A 16,622-nucleotide genomic window follows, 5' to 3' on the forward strand; every position below is an offset into this window, starting at 1 on the left:
AACGTGGGGTTTTCCCCAGGTCCTAATCCTCCTCTGAATATAGTACACATGAACTGCTCTGTCCCATTTCCAGTTGGTTGCAATTGTAGATGAGTGGGAAAGCCCACCTTGAGCTCTGGGTGCTGCCCCTTTTCTGAGTGCCTTTGCTTGTTCCTCAAAACCCAGTTGCTGCTGATAGGCCGGCCTCCTCACTTTTTCTCTTACTGAGGTATGCTTTATTTGCCTTTGATTATGTGGGGAGTGTTGATCTAATGAGAAATTGATTATTCTTTGTAGAAAGTGCAGTGACTTCTGGTAGACTTGGCAGACAGACTTCATGTGTTTCCAGCTGGGAACTGCTGACTCAAGTTGCAGTCTCTGAAATAGTTTTGTGCCCCGTATAGGAATGAGCTGCAGGACACTTGTGGTAAATTTGTTTAGTGAGGAGATGAGAAAAGCAAGCAAGGAAGCCAGAAAGGTTCAGAAGGATCAGACAGTGTTTGACTGCATCCGTAATTTAGCTGGTGATGAGAGCACAGAGCGCAGGTTCGGTTGGCCTGATCTGTGGAATCGCAGAGCCATATACACAGAGTTTAAAGTTTTGTGTTTCAGAGGTGCTGTACGTTGAATCATAAGGCATGTAAAAAAGTAGAAATCAAGATCAGGTCCTAAAATTAGAGCAGAATGGGTGTTGAGACCTTTAGGGAATTACCTGAGACCTTGAGAACCTTTGTAGACTTTAGAAAAGGAATGAAACTAATTGTCCCTTTTAAGAAAATCAACTTTATTGGGCATAATTTACCTGCATTAACATTCACCCACGTTAAATGTCCAGTTTCATGAGTTTGGATAAATGTACATAGTTTGATAATCACCACCATCACAAGGTAGAGGAACGCTTTCACCATGCCAGAAAGTTCCCTTGTGACCTTTTGCAGTCAGTCCTTTCCCCATAGCACACTCCCTGGTGACCACCGATCATCTTTCTGGTACTCCATTTTGCCGTTTCTAGAATGTCAGATGAACGAATCATATAAGTAGTTTTTTGTGTCTGGCTTTGTTCACTTAGTGTAGTGCTTTTAAGATTTCTGCATGTTGTTGTATATGCCAGTAGTTCTTTTAATTGCATTTACTTTTTAATTTGGATAAATTTATTGCAATTTGTTTATCCAGTGACTTGTTGATGCACGTTTGGGTTGCTTCCATTTTGGACTAAATGACTAACGCTGCCATGAAGTAACGTTAATGTCCAGGACCTCATGGAGATACATGTTTTCATTTCTCTTGAGTAGCTAGAAGTGGAATTGTAGGGCCATGTGGTAAAAGTTTAACCTTGTAAATAATTGTCAAACTGTTTTCCAAAGAGGATGTACTGTTTTTGCATTCTCATCCGTGGGGAGTTCCAGTTGCTCCATAATCTCCCCAGCACTTGTTCTTATCGGTTTTTAAAATTTCAGGCATTCTAGGGGGTATCTCCGTCTGGTTTTAATTGCATTTGCCTAATGACTCATGATGATAACTTTATTTTCATGTATTTAGTGGCTAGTCTTATATTTTTACTGGTGAAGAGTTCAATGTTTTTTCCCATTTTAAAACCTGGATTGTCTTATTTTGTTGTTAATATTCTTTATGTATTTGGAATCCTTTATCAGATAGATATTTTGTGAAATATTTCTCCCAGGCTGTGGCTTGCCTTTTTATTTTATTTTTAACAGTGTCTTTCAAAGAATAGAAGTTCTAAATTTTGATGAAGTCCAGTTTGTTTTTTTCTTTAAAAAAATTTTTTTAATGTTTTATTTATTTTTGAGAGAGAGATAGAGACAGCGTGAGCAGGTGAGAGTCAGAGAGAGAGGGAGATACAGAATCCGAAGACAGGCTCCAGGCTCTGAGCTAGCTGTCAGCACAGAGCCCGACGCGGGGCTCGAACCCACGAACTGTGAGATCATGATCTGAGCCGAAGTCAGACGTTAACCAACTGAGCCACCCAGGCGCCCTTTTCTATTTTTTTCATTTACGGATCATGTTGTGAGAAATCTGCCTAACCCAAGGATACAGATCTTTTATGTTTCCTTGAAAAAGCTTTATAGTTTTAGCTCTCTGTTTTTGTAGTAACTTTATTGAGGTATGATTCACATACCTTAGTTGTACACCTTCAGTGTATGTAATTCAGTGGTTCCAGTATGATCACAGAGCAGTGCAGCCGTCACAATTCTGGAACGTTTTCCTCACCTCAGAAAGAAACCCTCTACCTTTTAGCTACCATCCTCCAAACCTCCCATCTGCTCTGTTTTCTGGCTCTCTGGATTTGCCTCTTCTGGACATTCCATGTAAATGAAATCAGATGTATTCTCAGGGTTTATCCATGTTGTAGCGTGTATCAGCCAAATAACGTTCCATTGTCTGGATATGCCACAGTTAATTTATCTGTTCTTCAGTTGAGAGACATTTGGGTTATTTCTACTTTTTGGTTGTTATGAATAATGCTGTTTCAAGCATGTATGTATAGTTTTTGATGTGGATATGTGTTTTCATTTCTCTTGGATGTTACGTAGAAGTGGAATTACTGGATCGTATGGTAACTCTTATGTTTAACCTTTTGAGGAAATGCCAGACTTTGCTCCACCAGACTTTGCTCCAAAGTGACTGCCTCATAGTTTTCACTCTTCTGTTCAGGTCTGGGACCCATTCCGAGTTGATTCTTGTATCAATACTGTGTGATATAAGGGTCAAGATTTCCCCCCTCCCCGCCATTTGCATATATAGCAGCAGCCTGTGTTGAAAAGGAGTATCTTTTCCTCATTGAAATACTTTGGCTTTATTGTTGAAAATCAGTTGAACATGTATGTGTGGTTTGATTTCTGTATTCTGTTGGTTATGTCTGAACATTTCAATGTTTTTGTTATTTTGAGATTGTCCTCTATTGAGTGTCTTTTCCCTTGAAAACGGGTCATATCCTCCTGATTCTTTGTACAGTGAGTGATTTTGGATTGTATCCTGGGTATTGTGAATGTTGCATTGTCTTGGCCCTGAGTTCTGTGATATTCTTCTGAGGAATGTTGATGTTTTGTTTTATCCAGCAGTTAACTGTAGGCTGTGCTACCTGTGGGTCGTACTTCATGTTTCAGTTCAATTCTTTCAGCCTTTCTGTACTGCTCTGAGTCTGTTCTATATGTGTATCATTCAAGGAGAGACCAGTATGAGATACTTGGTGTTCATTCACAAAATTAAGGCATCCTTTTCTTTGTTTCTCCCCTCTGGAATTCTCTACTCATTCTAGTGGTGGCCATGGTTGCCAAGAATCTTTTCTCTCTTTCCTCCAGGCAGGAAGATGTCAGGGTTTCTATTGGGGTTTTTAGTTGCCTAAGTTAGGCTACTTTGTGACTTACTCCCACTCTCTGGTCCCTAAAAGCAGGACACCTATCCCCAAGCTCCCACCCCCTGCCATGATGTGCTCCGTGTTTTAATGTCCCCGTGCAATCTGCCTGCATTTAATGTAGTATTCAGAAGTCTCAGGGAATTGATTTTTGCATTTGGTCCAGAGTTTGTAGTTGTTATCAGAGGAAAGGGTGGTCTGTAGGAGAATCTTCAGTTCTATCAGTTTTTTAAATATATAATGAAGCTGTTGCTTTCTTGATGAATTGGCCCCTTCAATGTTATGAAATGTCTCTATTTTTTTTTAATTTTTTAAAAATGTTTTTTATTTATTTCTGAGAGAGAGTGAGAGAGAGAATGTGTGTGAACAAGGGAGGGTCAGAGAGAGAGGGAGATATGGAATCTGAAACAGGCTCCAGGCTCTGAGCTGGCTGTCAGCGCAAAGCCTTACGCGGGGCTCGAACCCACGAACCGTGAGATCATGACCTGAGCTAAAGTCGGATGCTTAACCAACTGAGCCACCCAGGTGCCCCAGTGTTGTGAAATATCTCTTTATCCCTTGTAATATTCTTCCTTCTGAAGTCTTCCTTTGATAGTAACATATGGCCACTAGTAACCACTTCAGCTTTCTTTTGATTATTGTTTTCATTGGATATCTTTATCATCCTTTTTTTTTTTTTTTTAATATTTTTATTTATTTCTAGGAGAGAGAGAGAGACAGCGTGAGCAGGGGAGGGTCAGAGAGAGAGGGAGATACAGACTCTGAAATAGGCTCCAGGCTTTGAGCTGGCAGTCAGCACAGAGCCCGACGCGGGGCTCAAACCCACGAACCGCGAGATCATGACCTAAGTGAGAGTCGGGCGCTTAACCGACTAAGCCACCCAGGCGCCCCCATCCTTTTATTTTTAACTTATCTATATAGCCGTGCTTAAGGTAAGTCTTACAGACAGCATATACTTGTGTCTTGCTTTTTTATTTGGCAACCTTGGTCGTTTATTTGGAGTGTGTAGTCTACTTACATTTCATATAATTATTGATATAGTTAGTTTAAATCTACCATCTTATTCTTTTTTTTTAAATATTTTTTTAATGTTTTTATTTATTTCTGAGAGAGAGAGAGAGAGCGTGAGCAGCGGAGGGTCAGAGAGAGAGGGAGACACAGAGTCTGAAACAGCCTCCAGGCTCTGAGCTAGCTGTCAGCACAGAGCCTGCCTCAGGGCTCGAAGCCACGAACCATGAGATCATGACCTGAGCTGAAGTCGGACGCTTAACCAACTAAGCCACCCAGGCGCCCCTACCATCTTATTCTTTATTAACTGTATCTTATATCTCATCTGTTCTTTATTCCTTTTTTCCTCATTCCTGCCTTCTTTTTAACTGAGTACTTTTTAATGATCCTATTTTATCTCCACTACTGTATTATTAGATATAATTTGTTTTGTTTTTTTTACTGTTTATTTACTTATTTTGAGAGAGAGAGAGCATGAGCAGAGGAGGGACAGAGAGAGAGGGAGGGAGAGAGAGCGACTCCCAAGCAGGCCTTGCGCTGTCAGCCTAGAGCTTAATGCAGGGCTTGATTTCGTGAACCTCGAGATCATGACGTGAGCCAAGAGCAAGAGTTGGACATGTAACCGACTGATCCACCAAGGCTCCCTTATTGTTTCATTTTCTTGGCAGTGGTTCCTGGTTTACAGTATACATCTTTAGAAGTCTTATCTTTAAATAATACAATATTATTTCTCAAATAATGAAAGAGTTTTACAACCATATATATCATTTCCTTCTCCCATCCTTTGTGCTGTTGTTGTCATACATTTTACTTCTATAGGTGTTATATATTCCATATTACTTTTTTGTTTTAAACAATTCGAGAGATTAAAAATGAGAAAAGAGTTCTTTTATATCTAACCACACATTGACCATTTCTGGTGTCCTTTGTTCCTTTGTGTAAATTCAGTTTCCATCTGGTATCCTATTCCTTCTGCCTGAAGAATTTCCATTAATGTTCTTATAGGGCACATCTGCTAGCAGTGAATTCTCTTAGCTTTTGTTGGTCTGAAAAAGTCTTTATTTCACTCTTATGTTTGAAAGATATTTTTACTGGCATCAAATTCTGGGTTGATAGTTTTTTCTTTTAGTACTTTAAAATGTAACTCCTCTCTTCTGGCCTGCTTAGTGTCTGATGAGAAGGGAGAAGCCTGCTAGCTTCTGTTCCTCTCTGTGTGATGTTTTAACCCCTTCTGGCTACTGTCAAAGTTTTTACACTTCAAAACTAGGTCTTTTTTGGTATTTATCCTCATTGGGGTTTTCTAAGCTTGATAGAGTTATGGTTTGATGTCTTTTATAATTTTTCAAAAATTCTCAGCCAGTATGCCATCAAATATTTCTTCAGCTGTGTTATTTTTCTCTTGTCCTTCAGATTCTAATTACATATGTGTTAGACTGATGTTGTCCTTTAGCTTTTAGATGCTCTATTCTGTTTATCTTTTTTGTTTTGCTTTAGATTATTTTTACTGCCCTATTTTCAAGGTCACTGATTATTTCCTTAGCTGTGTCCAGTCTCCTGATGAGCTTGTCAGAGAAACTCTATGTCTCTGGTATCATCTTTTTTATTTCTATCATTTCCCCTGAAATTCTCCATCTATTTACACATGCTGTCTACATTTTCTAGTAGATCTTTTAATGTATGACTCACAGTTATTTTACTTAGAAAAATTTTTTTAAGTTTATTCATTTTGAGAGAAACAATGTGAGCAGGGGAGGGCAGAGAGAGAGGGAAAGAGAGAATCCCAAGCAGGTTCTGTACTGTCAGCGTGGAGCCCATCACAGAGCTCGAACCCACAAAACACGAGATTATTACCTGAGCCAAAACCAAGAGTCAGTTACTCAACCAACCGAGCCACCTGGGCACCCCTGAATCATAGTTATTTTAAGATCCCTGTCTGATAGTTTTAACATCTAGATGTCTCTGAGAGTGCCTTCTCTCTTGATGTAAGTGGAATTTTTTGTCTTGCTTTTTTGTCCTATAATATGTGATTGAATCATGTGTAGAGCAGTAGAGACTGAGGTAAATGGTATTTGAACCTGAAAATATGCAAGCATTGTCTTCTGTTAGGGGATTGAGCCAGTCAAGCTCAATTTGGGTGTTGTTTGGCTTTGGTACCTTTATTGTGCCATAAAGTTCAAATCCCTCTAACAGTAAGCCGCTTTAAACTTACACTGGGGGCTGGGCCAGAGGCTCTGTTTTTCTCACTGTTCTTCTCTTCCCTCTCTCAACTTTTAGCCACCCCTGCAGGTCTGTACCACGGACACATTCTCTCCACACTCTTGCCTCTCTTCCACTGGTGAACTGCTCTTGCTTTTTATTTCGGCTAGGTTTGTAGTGGGGTTCTCTGCTTTCTGGTGCAGCTTCTGTCTTAGGCAAGGTCTACCTCTGCCTGTGCATTGCGAGTGAGACTCTCTTAGTTCTTCTCCCCTTCTTATCACAACTGAACTCTGCCTTGTGCCTGTGGTTAGTCTTAGAAGAGTTTCTTCTCCCTTCCCCAGCTGTGGCCAACCTCTACTTAGGATCAGGAACGTGGGTCTAAACTGGTTTCCTGTCTTTCACCAGGAGAGGAGGGTTTTTGCTTTTATTTTTTTCCCCAGAAACAAGGGATCTTTGCCGGTGCCCTCCGATGAAAGGGTTTGCTGCCCATCCCCAAGGGCTTAAGGCTTTTGCTTAATAGAAGAGAAAGGTCACGGGCAAGTGGGTGGAGCATTGTGTCTGTCCCCTAACAATTGCCAGTCACCTCTCTCATGCCTTAGGCCACCATGGTAGACCATTTCTAGTCTCCTGCCCTGTCCCTAGTCTTTCCTGTGAGCACAAGAGACCCACGGGGAAGACTTGCATGTGCATAGGCACTCTCGTATGTCTGGAATGAGATTACTGTTCTTGCACCCCTCTAAGTCCTGTAGCTGCTCACTGTTTTTGCTGCTTCTTTTGTTCCTGTCATTTCTGAGTCTGTTTCTGTTGACCACTTTCTCTCCTGATTTACAGGTTAAATTTTCATATTTCTTTATAGGTCTAGTAATTTTTGATGGGGCATTAACACCCTGTTAATTTTTTAATGTTTATTTTTTTTTTTTAAATGTTTTATTAATTTCTAGGAGAGAGAGAGAGAGACAGCGTGAGCAGGGGAGGGTCACAGAGAGAGGGAGTCACAGACTGAAACAGGCTCCAGGCTCTGAGCTGGCAGTCAGCACAGAGCCCGACGCGGGGCTCGAACCCACGAACTGCGAGATCATGACCTAAGCGAAAGTCGGACGCTTAACCGACTAAGCCACCCAGGTGCCCCTTTAATGTTTATTTTTGAGAGAGAGAGGGAGTGAGAGAGGTGGGGGGGAGGGGCAGAGAGAGAGGGAGACAGAGAATCCCAAGCAGGCTCTGCACTGTTAGCACAGAGCCCACATGGGACTTGAACTCATGAACCATGAGATCATGAGCTGAGCTGAGCCACTCAGGCACCCCTGTACACTGTTAATTTAATGTTATTGTGTGTTAGATTTTGTTATATTCCTTTAAAGAATGTTGGATTTTTTTTCTTTTCTTTTTTTTCTGGCATGCAGTTAAGTTCCTTATAGATTACTTTGATCCTTTTTTAGGTTTGTTTTTAAGCTCTGGTAATGAGCATAGAGTAGCTTTTACTCCAGAACTAATTTAGCCCTACTCCTAAAGTATGGCCCTTTTTAGTTCTTTTCAATGCCATAGAAATTCAAGGGAGATCTCTATTCTGGCTGGAGGAAAGTCAGATGATTAAAGATGCTCTTTGGGGGGCACCTAGGTGGCTCAGTCGGTTAGGCGTCCGACTTTGGCTCAGGTCATGATCTCGTGGTCCGTGGGTTCGAGCTCCACATCGGGCTCTCTGCTGACAGCTCAGAGCCCGGAGCCTGTTTCGGATTCTGTGTCTCCCTTTTTCCTCTGCCCCTCCCCAGCTCTTGCTCTGTCTCAAAAATAAATAAACATTAAAAAAAATTTTTTTTAAAGATGCTCTTTGAACTCAGATCACTGTTATTTTTATAGCTCACTCTGATAATAGTTCTTTCCTCAAATTGCTATTCAGCCCAACTTCAGGGGGATCCTATGCAGATTTCTAGAACTGTCTCTCTTTAGCTCCATCGTCTTGTGTCCTGCAAATTCTAGCTGCTTTGGCCTCCCTACACACTCGTCTCTGTCTCCACAACTCCGTGAAGTTGCAAAACTGTTGGATGCCCCTGTCTGCATCCTCGTTCAGAAGGTTCCTCTAGACAGAAAGCCTGGGTTAAGGTCGGGCTCAGCTTGCTGGCTTGCTTTTTCTTAGGGGTCCCAGTTCCTAGCTGGCCCTTGTCCAGGGTCCAGAGTTGCTGCCTAGGTTTTGTCTAGTTTCCTAGTGTTTACCGTGGCAGGTTAATTCCAGACCATCCATAAAATGTCCAGATTATTCTATAAACAGAATATTTTTATTTATGGGTATTTTATTTCTTGATTTGAGAAGAAGTGCCAACAGAATCCTATTTTATACTATTTAGAAAAATTAATTCTAGATGGATTAAGGACTTAAATGACAAAATAAAAAAATTAAAAGCTTAGTAGAAAGTATAGGTGAATAGCTTTTTAATCCTGGGTATAGCAAAGAGTTTAAGGCACAGAAAACATTGGTTATAAAAATATTGAGAAATTGGATTCTAAAACCACATGGCTCAGTTGGTTAAGTGTCTACCTCTTGATTTTGGCACAGGTTCTGATCTCACAGTTCATCAGATCAAGCCCCGTGTCCAGCTCCATGCTGAGGGCACGGAGCCTGCTTAGGATTCTCTCTCCCTCTCTATCTGCCCCTCTCCTGCTCGTGTGCACCCTCTCTCAAAATAAATAAGCTTTTAAAATATTAAACAAAAAATCCCAGAAATTTAAAAAAATTTTTTTAATGTTTTATTTATTTCTAGGAGAGAGAGAGAGACAGCGTGAGCAGGGGAGAGTCAGAGAGAGAGGGAGTCACAGACTCTGAAACAGGCTCCAGGCTCTGAGCTGGCAGTCAGCACAGAGCCCGACGCAGGGCTCAAACCCATGAACCACAAGATCACAACCTAAGCGAAAGTCGGACCCTTAACCGACTAAGCCACCCAGGCGCCCCAAACCCAGAAATTTTTAAAAATCAAGTTAATAAAGTGACAAGACAAATGACACAGTAGGAGAAGATACAGTGTATACACATGAAAAAGATTATGTCAAGAACATATAAAGAACTCTACAAATTAATGAGAAAAACACAAAAAATTAATGCAACGCTGAACAAAATAATATGTATTTTTACAGAAGAGGATGCTCACATGGCAAATAAATACGTGAAGAGATGATTGACGTCATTACATGAAACATTAGAGAAACGCAAATTAGAACCACAGTAGGAAATCTTTTCGCATCCATTCCCCATTGGCAAGAAGTAAGAGAATTTTTTTATGTATTATGTAAGCACTTTAGCTTGCCGTTTGGCATGGTGTCTTTCAGCTTAATATTCACATACTTTATAATCCTGCACTTCTAGTCTGAGTACATCCAGGAGAATCTCTTATATACGTTCAACAGGGAGCATATGCACAAGTTTATAGCGGTATTTGTTCACAATAGCAAAAACCCAGAATCAACCCAATGGAACAGATACTTAAAAAGTAAAACAACAGGGGTGCCTGGGTGGCTCAGTGGGTTGAGTGTCCAACTTCAGCTCAGGTCATGATCTCTTAGATTGTGGGTTCGAGCCCTGCTGTGCTCTGTGCTGACAGCTCAGAGCCTGGAGCCTGCTTCAGATTCTGTGTCTCCCTCTCTGCCCCTCCCCTGCTTGCACTCTGTCTCTCTCAAAAATAAATAAACATTAAAAAAAAATAAATGAAAAGCAAAACAACAACTGTTAACATACAACAGAATAAACCACAAAGTATATAACATTGTGGATGAGACTGAGGGGAAAAATAAGCCCTGGAAGGTCTCACTGTGCATTTCACTTTTTATAAAGCTAAAATGCTCTTTAAAAATTAAAGAATAAAAATATAAGGATTACAAATAAATACAGGAAAAAACTATAAAAAGAAAAGCAAGGGAACGATGTACATGATTATAAGTTTGGGGATTGGGGAAGCAGGGAGAGGGGATGAAGGGGGCAGAGACTCAGGGTCTTAGTTTATAGTTTACTTTTGCAAGATTACAAATAGCTAATTTAACATCCAAAGAGCTTGCCATAATGCGACTATGTTGTGAACCAAGGATTATAGTTAATCCAGTTCTATATACCCGAGGTCTAAATAAAGAAAAAAGTAACAGAGACCATTTATGATCCATGTTAGGCAGAACACACATAAATGTGCATGCATGTACACATGTGCATGCACAAGAAATCGAAGTTATTTAAGAGCATTTTGTGGCCTTTATGCTTTTTTCTTTCCAAGAAGGAGCCTAAATACTTCAGCATTTGGGAAAAATACTTCAGTGTTCCTTAGTTACAGATCTCACCTATTTTACCCAGAAATCAGCTAAGAGTGTTAATATCTCCTTTTGGGTTTTTTTTGTTTTTTGTTTTTTAAATTTTTTTAAATGTTTTATTTCTGAGAGAGACAGAGACAGCATGAGCAGGGGAGAGTCAGAGAGAAGGAGACACAGAATCTGAAACAGGCTTCAGGCTCTGAGCGCTTCAGCACAGAGCCTGATGCGGGGCTCGAACCCACGAACCGTGAGATCATGACCCAAGCCGAAGTCGGACACTTAACCGACTGAGCCACCCCGGCGCCCCATCTCCTTTTGTTTTTATAAGCAGCTTGTGAATGGCAAATAATGTGGTTTTCTTCTTTTTTTTTTTAATTTTTAATATTTATTCAAATTTGAGAGACCGAGTATGAGTGCAGAAGAGGCAGAGAGAGAGGGAGACACAGAATCTGAAGCAGGCTCCGGGTTCTGAGCCATCAGCACAGAGCCTGATGCGGGGCTCAAACCCATAAGCCATGAAATCATGACCTGAGCCGAAGTTGGACGCTCAACCAACTGAGCCACTCGGGTGCCCCTAAGATGAATATTCAGCTGAAAATAAGATTAAATGGCAGGCCAGTGTTGGAAGCAATTTGTTGGTCATAATGTATATTGAAGATTCATCCAGATCAACAGCAGGAACCAGGATGGTGTCTACTTGACTTTTAGAAGCTGAACTTGAGTGATATTGCCATGGCCAAAATGTCATCTAATCTTTTTTTTTCTAATTGCTTTTTGCATTATGTAAGGAGATTCTCTTCTGTCTGTTCAAAAGCACAATTCCTGTCGGTTACTAGAGGTTTGAAAAAATGAGAACTTGTTAATATTCAGATCCTACATAGGATGAGATGTTATCATTTAAAAGCCTTAAGAAATCTATAGGTGGGGGGGTTAAGGAACAACAAAATGAAGACCCCTGATATCTGGGATTTCAGTTTTGCTATTGAATACCCAGATGTTACCAGAATTGCTTTCCCTGCAGTGGCTTGTGCTCATTGTAAGACTTTATCAGTGACAGGGTGCCTGGCTGGCTGAGTCAGTACAGCACAAGACTCTTGATCTCAGGGTCGTGAGTTCAAGCCCCACATTGGGCATGGAGCCTACTTAAAAAAGAAAGAAGGGAGGGAGGGAGGGAGGGAAGAAGAAACTTACCAGTTACCATCTTCTGGCATTCATTACATAGAAATACATCATGAGGCGAGAGAGAAATGGCATGGCATGGATTTTCAGCATTTACATATTTAGTTGAATTTTGAAACTTTGACTTAGAGAATCTAGAGAAACAAAATAAAATCACTGGTCAAATAAGTTTTAAACTTTCCCCACCTAGAATTCATGCCTTTTTCCCTGCTGGGTTCTTACTGAGCAAGGAATATCTCAAGAGGACTGAAACCTGCTACCCTCAACAGCGCTGTGACGGTGTGGAGCCTGCGGGCTGAGCCCTGTTGCCTGTGCGCCAACCCTGTGCCCGCAGCGCCCTCCTGCCCAGGCCCTGGAGGCTCAGGGTGGGCTCTGCTCTCCGCGCATAAAGTCACAGACAGGAATGGGTAACAGCAGAAAACGCTACTGGAACAGTGGGAGGCAGCAGTTTTGCACAGGAAGCTTTGGGAAATGTTGCATGTAGTCTGCCTGAAGTCGGGGCCAAATTGAATAAACAGAATGAGTTTGGTGCTTTGGAAAGTGTGAAAGCTGCTAGTGAACTCTCGTCTCCTCTATCAGGAGAAGTAACTGAAATTAATGAAGCTCTTGCAGAAAATCCAGGACTTGTCAACACATCTTGTTATGAAGATGGTTGGATGATCAAGATAACAGTAATTCTTTAGAACTGGGTGAATTAATGAGTAAAGAAACATATAAGAAATATATAGAGCCCATTGAGGAATGAAAATGGAATCCCTAAATAAACTAGTATGAAACAAAAAAAAAATTGTTTCCTCAGACAACTGGCTTTGTGATCTGAACATTCCAACTTGAAGTCTTGTAGGCTGTGGGGAGTTGGAGAAGAAAGTGACCGGTGATCATTAAATTCAGTGTACTATCATAAGCTAGATTAATTTCATCTAATTTCACTTCTGAGCCAACCAGTCTTAGGGTTTAAATTAAAATGGAAAGATCCCAGAAGCACTGCCTGCCTGTTTATATCTTTAGTTCCTATTTGATTATGTTCTCCTTCAAGTCCAGAGAATATATATATTTTTCAAAATTTATTTTTGAGAGAGAGAAAGAGGACACGTGCCCAGGGAAGGGGCACAGAGAGAAGGGGACAGGATCCAAAGCAGGCCCCACACTGACAGCAAAGAGCCTGACGCTGGACTCGAATTCCCAAACCATGAAATCATGACATGAGCTGAAGTCAGATGCTTAACCAACTGAGCCACCCAGGTGCCTCCAGAGAATATATTTTTTGATGGACTTTCTCATTTGTAATGAGACTGTGGGTGTTTCTCATGGACCATGTATGTTCATGAGTTTTAGGCAGAAGACCTCAGCATGCACTTAGTGAAGTAGTCATTTTTTTGGCAAATGAGTGTACCCAAACCAGGGAAATATGAATACTAATACATCTTGGTTAATTAAGGACCAGTGAAGAACAAAGCAGTCTCTATTGTGATCTTTCTCTCTTTTCTTTTAATGTTTATTTATTTTTGAGAGAGACAGAGCAGGGGCAGGGGAGGGTCAGAGAGAGGAGAGGGTCAGAGAGAGGGAGACACAGAATCTGAAGCAGGCTCCAGAGTCTGAGCTGTCAGCACAGAGCCCGACATGGGGCTCAAACCCACGAACTCTGAGATCATGACCTGAGCCCACATTAGAGGCTTAACCAACTAAGCCACTCAAGTGGGCCTGTTGTGATCTTTTTGTATGTTTCTCATTTGCTAAGCGCAGATAATTTAAAAGTGGTTTTGGCTATTGTGGAAGCCATTTCCACTTGCATTAAAATATTAGAGAACTGTCAGGCATGCTATTTATATTTCTGTTCCCTTTGATGCCACATTTAAATAGAGAGTGGTGGGGAGATAGGTGAGAGGCTATTTAATGTTACTCTTTTCACTTTACCAAGAAACTGAAAGTTGAATCAACTTTTCAGGTTTCTTGTTGAAACTATCACAAAGGCTTCTCAAGCTATAGGGTTCTTTCTACCCTAGAAAATATTTTCCTGGACTTGAGATCACTTGAGTGATCAGCTCTGAGGAAATGCAGTCATAGTCTTCGTGTGCATCAAAGACCTCCTCTACTCTTCCTTGGGAAAAGACGTGGGGCGTGTCTTTGAGCCAGAGTGTCACTAGCTAGCTTTACCTCCTTTCCTTTCTTCATTGTCTCAGGAACTCGGGCTGATATATATCACCTATGGTATTGTGGGCTTGCCTTTTAAGCAAAGGAATGGTCATATTATTGAGAAATTTGGATAGTTTATTTTGAGATGGAAAAATGTGATTTTTGTATGTTTCTCATACAGTGACAGGAATACTCTGGTAATATACGTGCTTCATTACAGTCTGTTACAGCTTGGAGTAATAATCACAGGAAGAAAGCTCATTGATCAGGATAATATGCACCCCTGGAGACTATTTCATAGTGATTAGAGGCTTTGCTTTTAATTGGGGGAGGAATCATAGTTGGAGAGCTCTGGGAAAGGAGTCTTGAATGAATAAATTATTTTATTTTTGCATTTAATTCATACCTCCTAAATCACAGAAGCATGGTAAAGATTCTTTTTGAGCTTGAAGGGAATACTTTGGCCCATACATTCTCAGCGATTAACTCTTGATTCCATGAGTAGATGATCTGTTTTGTGTATATTTAAAATTCAGAATGATTTTTGCAAAACCAGTAAGTGTGATTTAGGGTCCTTTTTTCCATCTCTGCCTAATTTGATCTGTTCCAAGAATACAGGGTAACTTGGATTCTTAGATGTTTTTGGATTACACATTTCATCACTCGATGAGGGTGCACATTCAGAAACTTCACATATACCCATTAATTTCTTCATCAGATACTGACTGACTGACTGCTATGTTACAGTCCCTGTTCTAGAAACTTGGCACGTATCCATGAACAGTAAACCAAAATCTCTAACCATTTCTTCATGAGGATTATTAACTCTTCGTTATTACAAGGTGGTCCTTAGAACACATTTATTCAACTTTTTGTTAACATGGTTTTGATGATGGAAGGAAGAGCAAAACTAAAGATAACCTGACTTCAGGAAAGGGGTTTTTGCCTCAGAAACATTTTGCTGACAAAATACTGCTGTTACTCACATCATTTTTAGACATTCCTTTTTTTTTTTAATGTTTTTTTTATTTATTTCTGAGAGAGAGAGAGAGAGAGACAGCGTGAGCAGGGGAGGGTCAGAGAGAGAGGGAGACACAGAGTCTGAAACAGGCTCCAGGCTCTGAGCTGGCTGTCAGCACAGAGCCCGACGCGGGGCTCAAACCCACAAGCCGTGAGATCATGACCTGAGCTGAAGTCGGACGCTTAACCGACTGAGCCACCCAGGCGCCCCCATTTTTAGACATTGCTTTGGAAGTTTGGGCCACACACAAATATCAGGCACACTGCTTTGTAATCAACCCTCGCTTTGTACATCCCTCTCTCCAGATTTGCTTCTTGTTCATTCAGTAGATTTACCACAGTGGCTTTGAATAACTTTTAACTTTCTGAAAATAAAATCCACCCTTAAAAGCTGAATTGTCTTTCATGACATTTAAAACCGTGTGTTGAAGGTAATTTTAAGAGCAAAAATTAGATTACGGGCCACTTGAAAAGAGTAGCACTCTGTGGTCCACATCATTTCTGGCATTACTGAAAGTGAGACTTACTTGGCAGTGACCTTGAACACATTCTCTGTTCAATGTGTAGCAGAGTGTGCCTCACCAGTATCAGCCTGAGCTTGACTTTAGATGATTTTGTGATTTAATCGGTAGTAAGTAGGCTTTTTGTTTTTGTTTTTTGTCTTGTTCTTCCCTCACCAGGTATACAATGTTTATATGGCAGGGAGACAGCTGTGCTCTAAGCGGTACCGGGAATTTGCTATCCTGCACCAGAACCTGAAGAGAGAGTTTGCCAACTTTACATTTCCCCGACTCCCAGGGAAGTGGCCGTTCTCTTTATCAGAACAGCAGTTAGATGCCCGACGTCGGGGGTTGGAAGAATATCTAGAAAAAGGTAAGTCGGCCTATTAAGCGCCACTAACTTAAGTAGACATGGAGTCTAGGTATGTGCTGCGGCTCTTAAACTGCACGGCTACGTTTCCTGAAACTGAGTAGTGAAAGTAAATCATGTTTCTGACCACTGGTGTTGAATGATCTCAGCTTTGAAGCCAAGACTGAAATGTCCAATACAAGGATTAATAGCCTATTTTATTGACTTGCTGAGCACTTAAAAACAGAAAAATGCATAAATAGTTTTTGATGCATTAGGGACCTTTACTGGGCTATGTTATTTGCCAGCAAACACATACAGACACACGGATCCACATGCCGAATTGATTTGGCCACTAAGGGGGCAGTATCTAAAACATTTTTATTGAAATGATTCTTGGGTCACTGGCATATCCTATTTGAAAACTCATTTTTCCTCTTATCCGCGGCATCCATGGGTAGGTTTGCCAAGTTGTAGATATCTAAGGTCCCATTGATCTAAGCACATTATAGATGGAAGTATTAAAACTTCCAAATACTACATCAGGAGTCCATGGATGTGGATGCTGAAACGTTTGGCTATCTGCAAAGGCAAAGAGAAATGA

General features: G+C 40.9%; 1 protein-coding gene and 1 pseudogene across 1 annotated transcript in view; both read left to right on the forward strand.

Annotated features, from left to right (window-relative positions):
* The window catches only part of SNX27 (sorting nexin 27), a 69,824-nt gene that overhangs the window by 28,004 nt on the left and 25,198 nt on the right, over positions 1–16,622 (forward strand). Inside the window, exon 3 of the mRNA XM_039246265.1 lies at positions 15,850–16,042. Coding sequence (XP_039102196.1) covers positions 15,850–16,042 — 193 coding nt within the window. The remainder of the gene's footprint in view (positions 1–15,849; positions 16,043–16,622) is intronic.
* On the forward strand, positions 1,211–12,761 carry LOC120241227 (annotated as a pseudogene).

This window comes from Hyaena hyaena, unplaced genomic scaffold (assembly GCF_003009895.1).
Source record: "Hyaena hyaena isolate Hyena2069 unplaced genomic scaffold, ASM300989v1 scaffold_284, whole genome shotgun sequence".
NCBI lineage: Eukaryota > Metazoa > Chordata > Mammalia > Carnivora > Hyaenidae > Hyaena > Hyaena hyaena.